At 42.4% G+C, this 13,233-nt stretch overlaps 1 protein-coding gene across 1 annotated transcript in view; it reads right to left on the reverse strand.

The window, feature by feature from the left end:
- The window catches only part of dip2ba (disco-interacting protein 2 homolog Ba), a 183,655-nt gene that overhangs the window by 48,163 nt on the left and 122,259 nt on the right, over nucleotides 1–13,233 (reverse strand). Inside the window, exons 8-18 of the mRNA XM_060938440.1 lie at nucleotides 11,504–11,701; nucleotides 11,326–11,417; nucleotides 11,103–11,213; nucleotides 5,946–6,069; nucleotides 5,729–5,838; nucleotides 5,499–5,601; nucleotides 4,751–4,815; nucleotides 3,082–3,175; nucleotides 2,639–2,758; nucleotides 1,506–1,620; nucleotides 1,282–1,421 (exon numbers count right to left, since the gene is read on the reverse strand). Of these exons, the coding sequence (XP_060794423.1) occupies nucleotides 1,282–1,421; nucleotides 1,506–1,620; nucleotides 2,639–2,758; nucleotides 3,082–3,175; nucleotides 4,751–4,815; nucleotides 5,499–5,601; nucleotides 5,729–5,838; nucleotides 5,946–6,069; nucleotides 11,103–11,213; nucleotides 11,326–11,417; nucleotides 11,504–11,701 (1,272 nt within the window). The remainder of the gene's footprint in view (nucleotides 1–1,281; nucleotides 1,422–1,505; nucleotides 1,621–2,638; nucleotides 2,759–3,081; nucleotides 3,176–4,750; nucleotides 4,816–5,498; nucleotides 5,602–5,728; nucleotides 5,839–5,945; nucleotides 6,070–11,102; nucleotides 11,214–11,325; nucleotides 11,418–11,503; nucleotides 11,702–13,233) is intronic.

The following is a 13,233-nucleotide window of genomic DNA, read 5'->3' on the forward strand; positions in this document are numbered from 1 at the left end:
TCCTATTTTATATTAAACTTTGGTCAAATATCTGTAACATTCTGCATTCTCTGCAATTTTTTTTTACCTTGCGCAATACCAGAAAAATTTTGTTGAAATCAAGCCATTTGCGATATCTCAAAGGCTAATGAAAGGAATTTCGCCAAACTTTCACCATTTGTGCACTTTGGGACAAACATGAACTGATTAGATTTTGAGATCAAAAGGTCTAAGGTCAAGGTCGCTGTGAGGTCAAATGTCTGTCTGAAAACCTCGTGAACACAATATCTCAAAGGCTAATACAAGTAATTTCACCAGGTCACGATTACTGTGAGGTCAAATGTCCATCCCCAAATCACAACTTAAGGCGTGTAGTCTACCGGGCGGAGGCATCCCCATCGACGCCGTTGGCGTCGAGTTCTATCTAGTTCCACTTAAAGCACTGGTGTAGATGCCACAAGACCTTCAGGAAATTAGAACAAACGGTATTTTTTTCACGGCCCGGTTTCCATCAAATCCTGCGCTCTGATTGGCTGGCGAGCGGGTCTGTATCCTACGATACAGACCCCAGTTACAACAACAACAAACATGGTAGCATTTTTTGGTCAACAGTTATCGTTTTTTTTTAAAATAAGATTTATTTATAAGATTATCAAAAATCTTATAAATTTTCGCCAGCATTTCTCAGGAGAATAGCATTAATTTTACAGCATGGATAGCGATAACGACAGTGTTCACAGCGAAAGCGAGTTTTACTACCCTGAGGAAGAAGAAATAAAAAAACATTTCAGGAGAAAGATAAAAACCTCTAACTGTTGCTAACGCCGAGCAAAAACATGGCTGAATCCTGAATGACTCAATTTTGTATAAATAGGGGACTACATAGGCGGCAAAATGTAGTGTTTTCCCTGCCATGGAAGTGCACTTGTATACCGAGAAGGAAGCAATTTGCATTACAGCCGTGAATGAGGATTCAAAATGGCGGCTCGGTTTTCCCTTTCGGGAGCTCTCATTTTCTGTTACAATTTGGTCAAGAAAAAAATAAATATATTATTTACCAGCTTAAGGTCGGTCCGTACGGTGAAATACCGTGACCTCGACCCAGAGGGCCTCGCTCAGTACTTTCAAGACCTCGGTCACGGTATTTCACCATACGGACCGACCTTAAGCTGGTAAATAACATGCATTTATTTTCGATGCTTAAATTATATTCTGCTTCACTTGTAAACGCCTTTAGATAAACGCAAAGTAATTTAGTTGAAGAAAGCCAAAGCACCGTCATCCTACAGTGTTTATTCTCACCTCCAGGCATGACGTGGCCTACATCCTGCACAGTCAGAGCAGAGTTCTTGTCCTCCGTGTTGACACGGATCACTCCATGACTCAGTCCTCCCATAGACAGGACGGCTCTGGCAGGGAGAGGAGCGCCAGGGACACCCGGCCTACACACACACACACACACTGCTCAGAGACCGGTGAGTGAAATGTGGCCAACTTTAGGTACAAACATTGACCTTAGTACATACCTGCGTATGGCTACAGTCAAGGCCTCGGGAGAAGAGGCACAGGGACAAATCACTTCAGGCTTCAGGCCATGAGTCTGGAAGACGTTCAAGAAGGCATCACATGATGACACGGACCCTAAAAAAAAAAAAAAAAAAAAAACACACACACACACATATACATATATATATATATATATATATACATATATATATATATACACACACACATATACACAAGCTTGGAACATGGTGAATTAGGTTAAAGGGGAACTGAAGTCATTTTTAAACTTGCTTTATTCCTTAATTAACGTGTTATTCAATTATGTTTTCTGTTTTATTAACCTTATATCGTGACCAGTTCGTTTGGTCCACGGCAGGCGTCGCTTATCCGTGCAATCTCCACGAGACTTGTGCGAGACGTCAAACGTTAAGTGTCAGCGCCGCCATTTTGAAAACTGTTTACACAGCGGCCAGATCGCCATATCATTCCAATTTAGATTAATTTCGAGATTTGCCCGCTTCATCAGTGATGGAGATTATTCCATACGACTTCGAACCAACGTGGCGTAGAGAAGAGTTGGAAAGACGACAGGATAAGTACGAGTCCGTCGCGCTGGTGTTTTCGTCATTACTGTCGCACAATTAAAACGTGCCAGATCAGACGGCTGGTGGGTTTTCAAAATAATAAATCCATATTACACTGACCGTATTTCCCACATAATCCTCACTAAGGTTTCGGACAGCACTACAAAATGGCGTCCACGCTATATATAGTGAGTTGGGAGCGATTTCGGACACAGGGAAAACGTCTGGCTTGATTACGTCAGCATTTGAAAGAAGGCACGCGCGTCTTTTGACAACGTTGGCGGATGTCGGTCACTTTGATTTCCGCTGTACGTTTTACTTCCGTCTTATGATGTCTCGCACAGGTCTCAACGAATCTCGTTTACAGCCATTGCTTTGACATATGGACTGATATATTACAGAGCATATTTCAAACACTCATAACTTGCTATAGCAGCGACAAAATAGCGATCAAAAATGCGTTCCGATATTTAATAAAATGAGATAAATAGAATTTTGATTTTTTTTTTTTAAATTGCCTTCAGTTCCCCTTTAAGAAGTATGCTTATAAAGGTTATTAGCATCCTCACAGGGATTAGCACCATCAGCTACGATAAGCATGCGCAGAGAGGATAAGTTGATGTCCTTTTGGTCTCGATGAGCCATCATAGCCCAGTGCAGATCCCGACACTTCACCAGGGCCACACGTGCTGCGAATACACACACACACAGACATTTTAGTCAAACCAACATAGACTTTGCTTGAAAAATAAAAACAATAGAAGTAGCCGTTTGTTGTTTCATTTCTCTGAATGTTAAAAATCTCTCAGTGCCACGTGGTTGGTCAAAATTATGGATGCTATCCTTTCTGATGTAGAAATGACAACTGGATGAAGACATTTAGTTAGGACAGTTAAATACTACCCCAAGTGTCCAGTTTTAAGAGAGTTTGCTCTGTGTTTGTATGTAAAACGTGGAAAGCTCATCTCTGGAAAAGAAGACAGCTCATAGAGGGCAAAGATGTTATTCCAACCTTTGCTGACATGGACTCGCTGCACCCAGGATAGAGGACAGGCCTTCATGACAGCATAGGGCACACTGATGGTGTGAATCCTGTTCATCACACTCTAAAGAAACAAACCACAGCCTGAGGGTTAGGAGTAGCTACGATGCAGCTTTCAGCACCGCACTGCCAACATTTAAAGCTGTACTGCCTTTCAGACTAAGTGTAGGTCATGAAAATAATTTTTCCCCGACACCCAATTACTTTTGTTTACTGGACTGAAAGCTACTGAATTTGAAAATCACAGACTTCCAATTCTATTAGCTTTTAAAAAAAAATAGAACAAATTATTAATTTAAGGCCACATGGCCCGAAATTCTCCGTTATTTTTGCCTGCTTCACCATGATGCAATACAAGATACTCTGTCATGCATCGTGTGGTAGGCTTTCCACGTTCGCACAAGGCATTGTGGGATACAAATTTGACACAGGAGAGAAAAATGGAGGACGTGAGTGTGCGAATGAAATGTGAAAGACCGACTACAGTAACGGAAAGAAAGCCAGAAGAAAAGACGTTACGTTATATACAAAGGAAAGGAAACGCAGGGCCAAGCTAATAAATATCGGCGTCAGCGAGCACCTCGGTGTGATCAGCTGTTCGTTTAGCGACAGAATGTCAGTGGAACTGTCAGCGCACGCTCAAAGGTAAACCTGTGGATGCCAGCTGCTGTACAGTAAAACCCCAAACAAGAAGAAGGTGGTAAACCTGCGTATGCGCACACTGACTTCGTCTGTCTGCTTTGACTGCACGAAGCGAGCGATTTCATGCACATTATTTGCTCGGGAATCCCCTCAAAGTAAATAACTTCCCAGCCACAGAATGGCCTGATATTTTGTGAATTATTACAGAAATAAACATATATTGCAATGACCAAATTTCAGAGGGAACTAAATTTCACCGATTTGATGAAATCGAAGGGCCGTCGAGCTTTAAAGTGGACATCACGGGTAAATTCAGGAGCAAGATCAGTGTAATTCTCCTGTTTTATATTAAACTTTGGTCAAATATCTGTCACATTTTGCACAATTTTTTTTTTTACCTTGCACAATACCAGAAAAATTCAGTTGAAATCGAGCCATTTGAGGCGAATTGGTCCGCCTCTGAAAAAACTTGGCATTTGGATTTCCCGGCAAACATAGATTTTCGTGACGTCGCGTGCGGGACGCCTCCTTCTGAATCCTACATCAGCGCTGGTTTGTTTATGAGAAAACGACCTGGTGGTTTTCTGCAAATTTCTTCAACGTTATCACGTAATTATTAAAATGGTTAACAGATGTATCGTAGGAGGGTGTAGCAACACCAATCTTGATGGGATTAGTACTCATCGTTTTCCAAAAGACCGGACAATGAGAGAGAAATGAGAGCGCTTGGTCTACACAGGCTGTGCACTGAAACCGTGCAAAGCTCGCGCAGCCTGCTGGCGCTTCCGCAGGTGACGTCACGAATCTGGCTCCAGACTCCCTTGGGATTTTTCCAGACGCGTTTTGTTATTTCAAGACAGATGGCCTTGTGCAAAATTACCCTTCTGGATGAGTGTGTAAAGGGACATTCTTTCATTTAAAAAAAAACAAAACAAAACCCCCCGAAATTGGTCCAGAACATGCACTTTAAGACCGAAACAAAGAGAAGTAAACTCACTGTCAGGACCCCGTGCCACAGCCCCATGTCTTTCTTGAAGTCCAGAACATTGACCAGTGTCTCTCCTAAAAGTGCGCACACAGATTTACAGCTTATTCACACAAGTCTCATTCGGAAGCATATCCGATAGTAACTGTTAGTCACCAAGGTTCCAGGAACCTTCAGAGGATCCAGTTCGTCCAATCATTGAGGCAAACGCCAACAGAACCTTATCTACAGAAGTGCCTGTTCCGCAGTAGGAATTAAAACAGTTCCTCGACCCTTCCTTCTATCTAAAGCAAACAGTTCCTGTGGTGGAAATGTACTTGGAGTGTCCAGAGGCAACATGAAATATTAATCAAACTCAAGAACATGCAGCTTTCTGCTCTCAATTATTTAACACTTCCTTATCGCACAGCTTTGTCAACTGCACTCAGTGTTTAATAGTCTCCACTGCAATCTTTCTGCTCACACACACAAAAACAAAAAAAATCATTAATAATCTTCCTGTCCAAAAGTGCTGGCTGTGGAGAAAACTTGCACGATTAATCACCAATACGCAGCTTGAAAATGTTCATTTTTAATGAATCGTCTTGGACAATACGCGATAAAAACAGCCCGGTCCTCTTCCAACCATGGTGTTAATATTTAATAGTGCTGGAACAAAGTGTGAAGCCGTGTTAAATGAAGCTTTTTCTTTCCTCGGCTTGGTGTCCGTGATAATCTAGTGATAACGCAGTGATTAATACAGTGCTGCAGTGTGACTCACCTTCACAGTAATTGCAGGCCTGAGTGAGAGCCTGGCAGTGCGTCAGCATGGAGATTTTCGACACGGCCACTCCCATCACCGTGCCTTCCTTACTAGCCTTGTACTAAAACCGTCAATCACAACGTTATCAGGATGACGCATGATCCGTACGGTCACACATTGATTTCCGTGCACATTTTACTCTCAGGCGATAAATATATGAACGGGGACTGTTCCTGACAGCTCTTTACCTCGATGTACGCCGTGTCCGTGTTAGCAGTCGGGATGTGCGGCTGCCAGTCTTTCGAAGGTTTCGTAAGATACTTGGTGTCCGTGACGACCCATCTGAGCCGAGGCCATCCTGCGAAAGCACACGCAAAAAAAAAAAAAAAAACCCGCACGCTCCTTCAACATCCATAACTCATCATGTATAAAAAGATACAACCTTAATGAAGAGGCTGCAGATACCTTTGAACTGGAGTATTTCTCCGCTGGGGGTTTTTGGGAGCCCTTTAAGGCACACTTCACTGGTGAGAGCCAGACCGATCCCACAGCTCCCCAGTAAAAAGCCAACTTGCTGGTTTCCTGCATCCTGTTCAACACCACACACACACGCACACAGTTGATTATACTTCTCAGAATTTTCAAAAGAACTGTGGTGATTTTCCCAAAAGCCTCTTAACACTAAGAGCATCTTAACTAGGACAGTGTGTTCATTGTGCTGCTCGCGCTACCATTTAATGATGATCTTCGTGCTACAATGCTTTTGGGAAACTCAGGCAGAGATGCCAACCTTTTGTGAAAATCCATGTGTAGTGACACGCATACATGCATGTCAACCTATACGGAATGTCCGTATTTTATACGGATTTGATTCAATAAACGTAGTATACGGGCGTACAAATAAAAAGTTATATAGATTCTTTAAAAAAAAACTTCAATATTTATTTAGAGCTATAATCAACTCCCACAATGATAAAAGAGCGCATAACATTTACAAACGTACTGTACACCACAGACAGCCAGTAAAGAGTCTTATGAAATCGCGTGTTATCTTGTGGTAGCGAGACTTCGTTCCACTTCTGATCATGCGCACACCGCATTGCGAGAATCCCGCCAACCGGGAAGTAACATTTTGTTTGAAACGCGTATTTCCACCTGAGCGACTTTCACTAGCGACTGAAAAGATTCTGAATGGGCACTCCGGCAAGATCAACACAGACACTTGCTGTGACGTGAAGCCTAGTGAGATATTGGTGCAGACTGCTAAAAAAAAAAGCTGTCATGGAGTACAATTCAGAACATTAGAGTGACACTGTGTTTTTGTCAAACATTGGAGCTTTGTATTCATTCTGAAGGTTTATTGTTATTAATATTGAATAAAAAGTAACTTGGATACATCATTGTTAATTATCATTCAAATTTTAGGTAAATTATTTTAATTTGCATCTTATACGGATTTTATAAGGGAAATATGGATTTTGGAGGTTGGTTATACAGGTTTGATTGACCAAAGGTTGACATGTATGTGCATATGAGTGGAGTGCCTGCAGGGCGTGTAGCGAGTCCAATCCAGTTGGGGGTTCGGGGGTCGCTGTAAGCCCCCCGAGAAAATTTTGGAAATCGGTGCTTTTTAGGGCCATTCTGAGTGAATACAGGTGACTAAAATGAACTGGGACATGTTGGTTTTGGGGGGAGAAAACTGTTGATTTGTTGTTGTTTTTTTTTTTTCCAATTATCTGAAAAATAAAACCAAACCACAATCTCTCATGAGTGATACTCATAACTCACCACATTCACACCAAGTAAAGACTTCTCTGGTAATTTGTATACTATCAACTTTCAAACAGTGAATATTATTTTCTTAACTTTACTACACAAATGCAGATTACATACCATCAATATTTATAGATAACAGACTGGAACACTCAATTAGCAATAGACCCTTTTCAGTCACGTGACCTTCGTAAACGCGACCGCCATTTTGGACATGTAGTGGACTTCGGCTCGAATCGGTTTGAATGCGAGGAAGGTGACAAACATAAAAGAAAAAGGAGCGAGATGCAGAAAACTGTATTTACTAGTTTACTGTAATTATGACCTGGCAGCTATTTACACCGGATCCAGTGTAAATAGCTGCCGGAGCCAACGCGCTCCGGCCGGCCGCGAGCGAGCGCGCTCCGGAACCTCGGACGTTGGCTCCGGCAGCTATTTACACTGGATCCGGTGTAAACAGCTGCCAGATCATAATTACAGTAAACTAGAATGGAATGTTAACAGCAATGTAATGCCTTTTCTGGCTAATTTTATTCGTCTTACCTCCAACAAAGTGGTCACTACACAAGCGTCGGTATGCCGCTATCCATCTTCTCCGTCGGTCAGCATCTACCGGGATCCGATAAAATGATAACCCTTGCCTTGTTTGTTGATGGTTACTACATCCAGGTGCACAACAATATAGTGGCATGATGGAAGTCTTGCTGAAAATAAACACTTTCTTTGCTGCCGTTCCTCAGTGCTGGCTGTGGTAAACTACTGGTAGTACATGTCCAAAATGGCGGCCGCGTTTGTCGTGACGTCACGTGAAAAGGGTCCATACTCAAATAGTTGTACTGGAACATGTCCATTTCCTTTTTATTCCCATGATTAATGTCAAGTCACTTTGATTACTTTTAATTTTTATCAACTTCCTTTCACTTTAATCTCATCGATATCAAGTCAGATTACTTATTCAGTTCTGATTGATTTGCTTCAGAAGATGACCATTTCAGTTCCAACAGTTTTTCTTTAGTAGCATGTTTGTGAGGTTACAACACCCCGACAGCCCCTCAATACCTAGTGACATGGGCTGCTCGACATTCCATCGCGGCATCGATAATTAATTCGCGCATGCGCGGAACGCTGGTCAACAAAGATGGCGGCGCCCAGCGAAGCAAACTTTGACCATAAATACAGTCAAAATATTGAATTATCAAGCGATAATTGGCCTCAAATGTCCCGGACACCGGCAAAATATTGTGAACCCTTATAGATTCACATGTTTCGAACCGCATCCATGCTAAAATCGTATGAATCCCATATAAACTGAATAAACGGTCGTAGCCTCGTAGTGCTACTGTCAAAAACGTAGTGACTACGCACGAATCATAGTGATTGGCATCTCTGCTCAGGCCTGTTCAGCATTTCTCAACCTTATCTCGTTTCACCAGATGTGTCGCACGTGTTCGATCACTACGGACAAGAAATTCAACTCCTTTTATATTCAGTCTTCGGAGAAGAGCAGAAAGCCTTTTTACTCTCAAGTCATAATGGAAGAAGTCTAAGTGCAGCTGCTCTGCAGTCAATCGATGTTGACTCAGGACAGACATTTAGGAACCGGAAAATGCTGGAAAGTTGGATAAAATTAAATCAGAAAAAGTTCTGATAAAGCATTCTCTCATCTCATCCCAAGACCTTTTTAAGTTATAGTTCCTCATACTTTAAACGTTTATTGATAAAATTCAATAGGGGTGTTCACACGGCAACTTTTACTCCGGTGTAGCGCCGGGCAGCGCTCGAAACTAACGGTGTCCCGACGTCCCGGGGACCATAAAAAATGTCATCGGGACACAAAATTATCATATCTGGGACAATCCCGGGACAATGGAAAAAACAGATCTAGAAAAAAAGTTCTACATTAATATTATTTACAAAGCCGTAACACATACGTAGACATTCACCTAATTTGTCAATTTTAATCTTAAAATGTTAACAGCGAAAAATACATAGTAGCTACACTTTCGATGCACCTGCATCCGTAGGCTACAGAGCAGCGCATTCTGTTCTAGAATCTTCGGCCGGAGTCCGCATTATATGGACTTGGAATGGAATTGCTACCGCACACGCTGCGCCGACTCTTGCCAGAACAAAAATGCTGAAGTGGTTGAAGCGGACCGACCGCGGGGAAGAAACTGAAAGGCCAGACATAACGTCTCCGGGACCTTCAGGATCCAAAGTGTCATCACCTGGTCTGCAGGCAACGCTAGCAACTGAATGAACTGAATGAACTTAATGAACACTGTTAGACACGTTATAAAATACAACAGGAATGATGTGGATGATATTGACGGAAGATACCGTTCAACAGAATAAGTGAGTTTTCTTGGTGTCTTTCTAGTTCAGAAAGTTTAGTCAGTCAGCAGCACAACTAGGCTCGGACCTGCCACTACACCCACGTTTCGGCAGCGAAAGTTCATAAAATGGATAACGGAAAGTTCATAAAAATGGATAACGGAAAGTTCATAAAAATGGATAACGGTAATGGATAACGGAAAGTTCATAAAAATGGATAACGGTAATGGTGAAAATTATAAATTGGCCTTATAAGTGCCAACAGATATTCAAGGTATAAGTAGATGAAATGAACATAAAAGGGGTCTTATTTTCAACTAAAGTGTACTGCAGATGTAGGGAGTTGAAACATTTTCTGAATGAGCTAGTTGGCCCCTTTAAATAAACGGGTATCTATTCATACAGTGAGATCGCCAAAGTTTAATAAACTGAAAATGCAATAACTGTAATTTTGAAGTAGATGATGTATAGGACATGTGTCGCTTGTGTCTTGTGACTTATTGTAAAAATGATATAAAGGGTTCAAAATCGCATAGTTACAAATATAATAGTAACTTCATATGATAATATTAACCACTGGTTATTTCAGAGAGGAAAAAAATGGGGACACTATTGCTTCCATTCGGGACAATACAACACAGAATTCGGGACCACTGGGGGACACAAAGAAAAAAAGTTAATTTCGAGCCCTGGCGCCGGGGCTGCCCCGGTAGAGCGTTCACACGGTACAAAGTTATACCGGTGTAGCCCCTGAAAGCTGCTTAAACCGGTGCAAATCTAACCCTGCTCGGGAGGTGGTTTAAGAAATTTACTCCGGAGTAAACGCTAGTTTGTGGGGCAGCACCGATATAAAATGGGACGTCTGAACGCTACAGGGGTAGACTCGCTACGCGTGAGGAGAGTTGATTACATACGGGCATTGCATAATCTGCATCCTGGTATTTTGCGCTTCCAAAATGGCGAATATCAACAACAACAGAACTGCGTGTCTTCCAGTGTTGCCAGATTGGGCGGTTTTAAGTGCATTTTGGCGGATTTGAACATATTTTGGGCTGGAAAACGTCAGCAGTATCTGGCAACACTGGTGTCTTCATCCACGTTGTTTTCCCGGCGCTTGGTGATGCCATGACAACCGGGAAAAGGAAGTACATTTTCACGCATGCGCATATTTCATTTCCGCATTATCACTATCGTATAGCACGGTCGCAAAAACTGCCGTGTGAACGCAAGTGGGGCTGCACCGGTGCTAACGCGCTTCTCTCTAGTAAGCAGGTTTGTGACGTGTGAACGCTCCACAAAATTTACACCGGTGTAAGATATATCGCAACAAAATACATCGGTGCAGCATCGATGCAAATATGTGCCGTGTGAACACCCCTAATAACTGCCCTTAGGACTGCTATTACAGCGAGTTTTAAGGATTTTTTTTTTAAAATAAATTCAATACAGAGAACCCTCTTGAAATTTGCGCACACGCTAGATGGCTGAACTAATGTCCTTTAAATCGATCCGTACCTTCTGAGACAGTGGCACCTCTATTGGAACGGGAATGACTTCAGCCAGCAGGCAGCCGTAGAAAGCCACCCAGAACATGCCAGGGTCACTGTTCGGGTACACCAAGGCCACCTAGTGGACACACACAAGACATTACTTGATGGCCAACAGACTTTTCATTCTCTCGACAGATATATTACGACCAGAGTATTATTGAACACAATTTTTCTTGCCCTTCTCTTACCCGATCTCCAGGTTTGAGCACAGGCTCGTTCTTGGTGCCCAATTTGTTTAAAAGTGTGTATGCCAGTTTAAGACTACGGCTCCATAGTTTACCTACAGCACAACAAAAGAACAGGATTAAGCTCTCAATAAACAACACACTGCTGAACAAATCTCACACACACACACGCGCTACTAACCATAGGTGAGAGTGTAGAGGGGTTTGCCGGTGATGTCCAGCGCTGTGAGAGCTGGGCTCTTGGCTTGTGTGGCACCCCATCGAGCAAGTGCCGCCTGCAGGGCCGGGGGCCAGTTACTCACTACACCCAGGGGCTCGCTCTTCACTGGGATCATCTGACGACCCTCAGGACGCGGAGTGTTAGGATCCGGCCGAGGGACTGTAAGACAGACATGCGGAGCACATGGGGTCATGAAATAAAATGCACAGTATAAATAAAAGCATTTTATTTTAAGTGTGAAGGCTATGCATGTAGCTACAGGACCAATCAAATGTTTGGACACAGCTTCAGATTCAATGTTTTATCTGTATTTTCATGAATTAAAAGACACTTCACGTCTTCGTCATGATGGATGTCGGTTCTCTTTCCTTAGTTCCTCGGTTCTTGACGGAATCTGGATTACGACAGTTGTGGACGGAATAGGGCTTTTTATTATTTGTATTTTTACTGTTTAATCTCAAACGCATTAAAGGCGGTAAGAAACTCATCCACTATTTAACTTCTGACGAGGCACAGCTGTTAACTGAAAAGCGTTCCAGGTGACTACCTCATGAAGATGGTTAAGATCACGCCAATGGGGTGCAAAGCGTCAAGGTAAACGCTGGCTACTTTGAAGACTCTAAAATACGAAACTTTTTTCTTGATTACATAATTCCAGACAATGTTCCATATTTTATTTCATAGTTTTGATGTCTTCATTATTGTTCCACAATGTAGACAAGAGCGCTCTGAGAGCACAATATTCCCCGCTGGCAACTCGGCCATAACTCTGGTAAAATGCAACCGAATTGAACAAAACTGCAATATGCGTATTACTGACATATAACAAAGAATCCTGCCAAGTTTTGTGAAATTCCTCCAAAAATTGAGAGAGGAGTTGATTTCAGAAGGTGAGCACCCTTCCTGGGACGGACGGACATCGCCACGACATAATCCCCCTTCGGGCCTTTCAGCCAGCAGGGGATAATAAAAATTGTGAGGGAAGTTGATTTCAGAAAGCATGCACACCTTGATGGAATTGCCAAAATACAAGTTTGTTAATAATCAAGGACATAACTCTTAAAATTTACCCAAATTAAACGAAATTTCAATGTGTGTATAACTGTCATACAACAAAGCCTTTTGCCAAGTTTGGTGAAATTCCTCCACAAATTGAAAGAGGAGTTGATTTCAGAAGACGAGTACCCTTCCTGGGACGGACGGACAGACAGACATCGCCACGACATAATCCCCCTTCGGGTCTTTCGGCCAGCAAGGGATAAAAATTGTTCAAATCCGGAAAAACCTATGAATGAGTAGGGGTGTACAAACTTTTGGCTCATACCATTTGGATCACAGTATCTGTCTGGGGTAGTAATAAATCAAAAACATGGTGCTGAAGTGGCTGCAGTGGCTATAAATGCTGTAAACCCTCCAGTATGCATCAGTAATCTCAGATCAGATATAGAGATCTTGCATGTGACGTCACAGCCAATCCAGATTGTAACAGACGCCATCTTGTCGGTCAAACGTCATATTTCCGCCTTCTACTTCTGCTTTTACCTTTTCTTCTGGAAAACCCTACTATATACAATTCTACTACAACGACTGCGGCTACAAGCTCTCCCTACCTGTGCACGTTTTTTATGTTTTTTGTGTGTATTTTTGCGTGTTGTTCGTCTTTACCGGACTTCAATATCCACTACAACCGT

Source organism: Neoarius graeffei, chromosome 13 (assembly GCF_027579695.1).
Source record: "Neoarius graeffei isolate fNeoGra1 chromosome 13, fNeoGra1.pri, whole genome shotgun sequence".
NCBI classification, from domain to species: domain Eukaryota; kingdom Metazoa; phylum Chordata; class Actinopteri; order Siluriformes; family Ariidae; genus Neoarius; species Neoarius graeffei.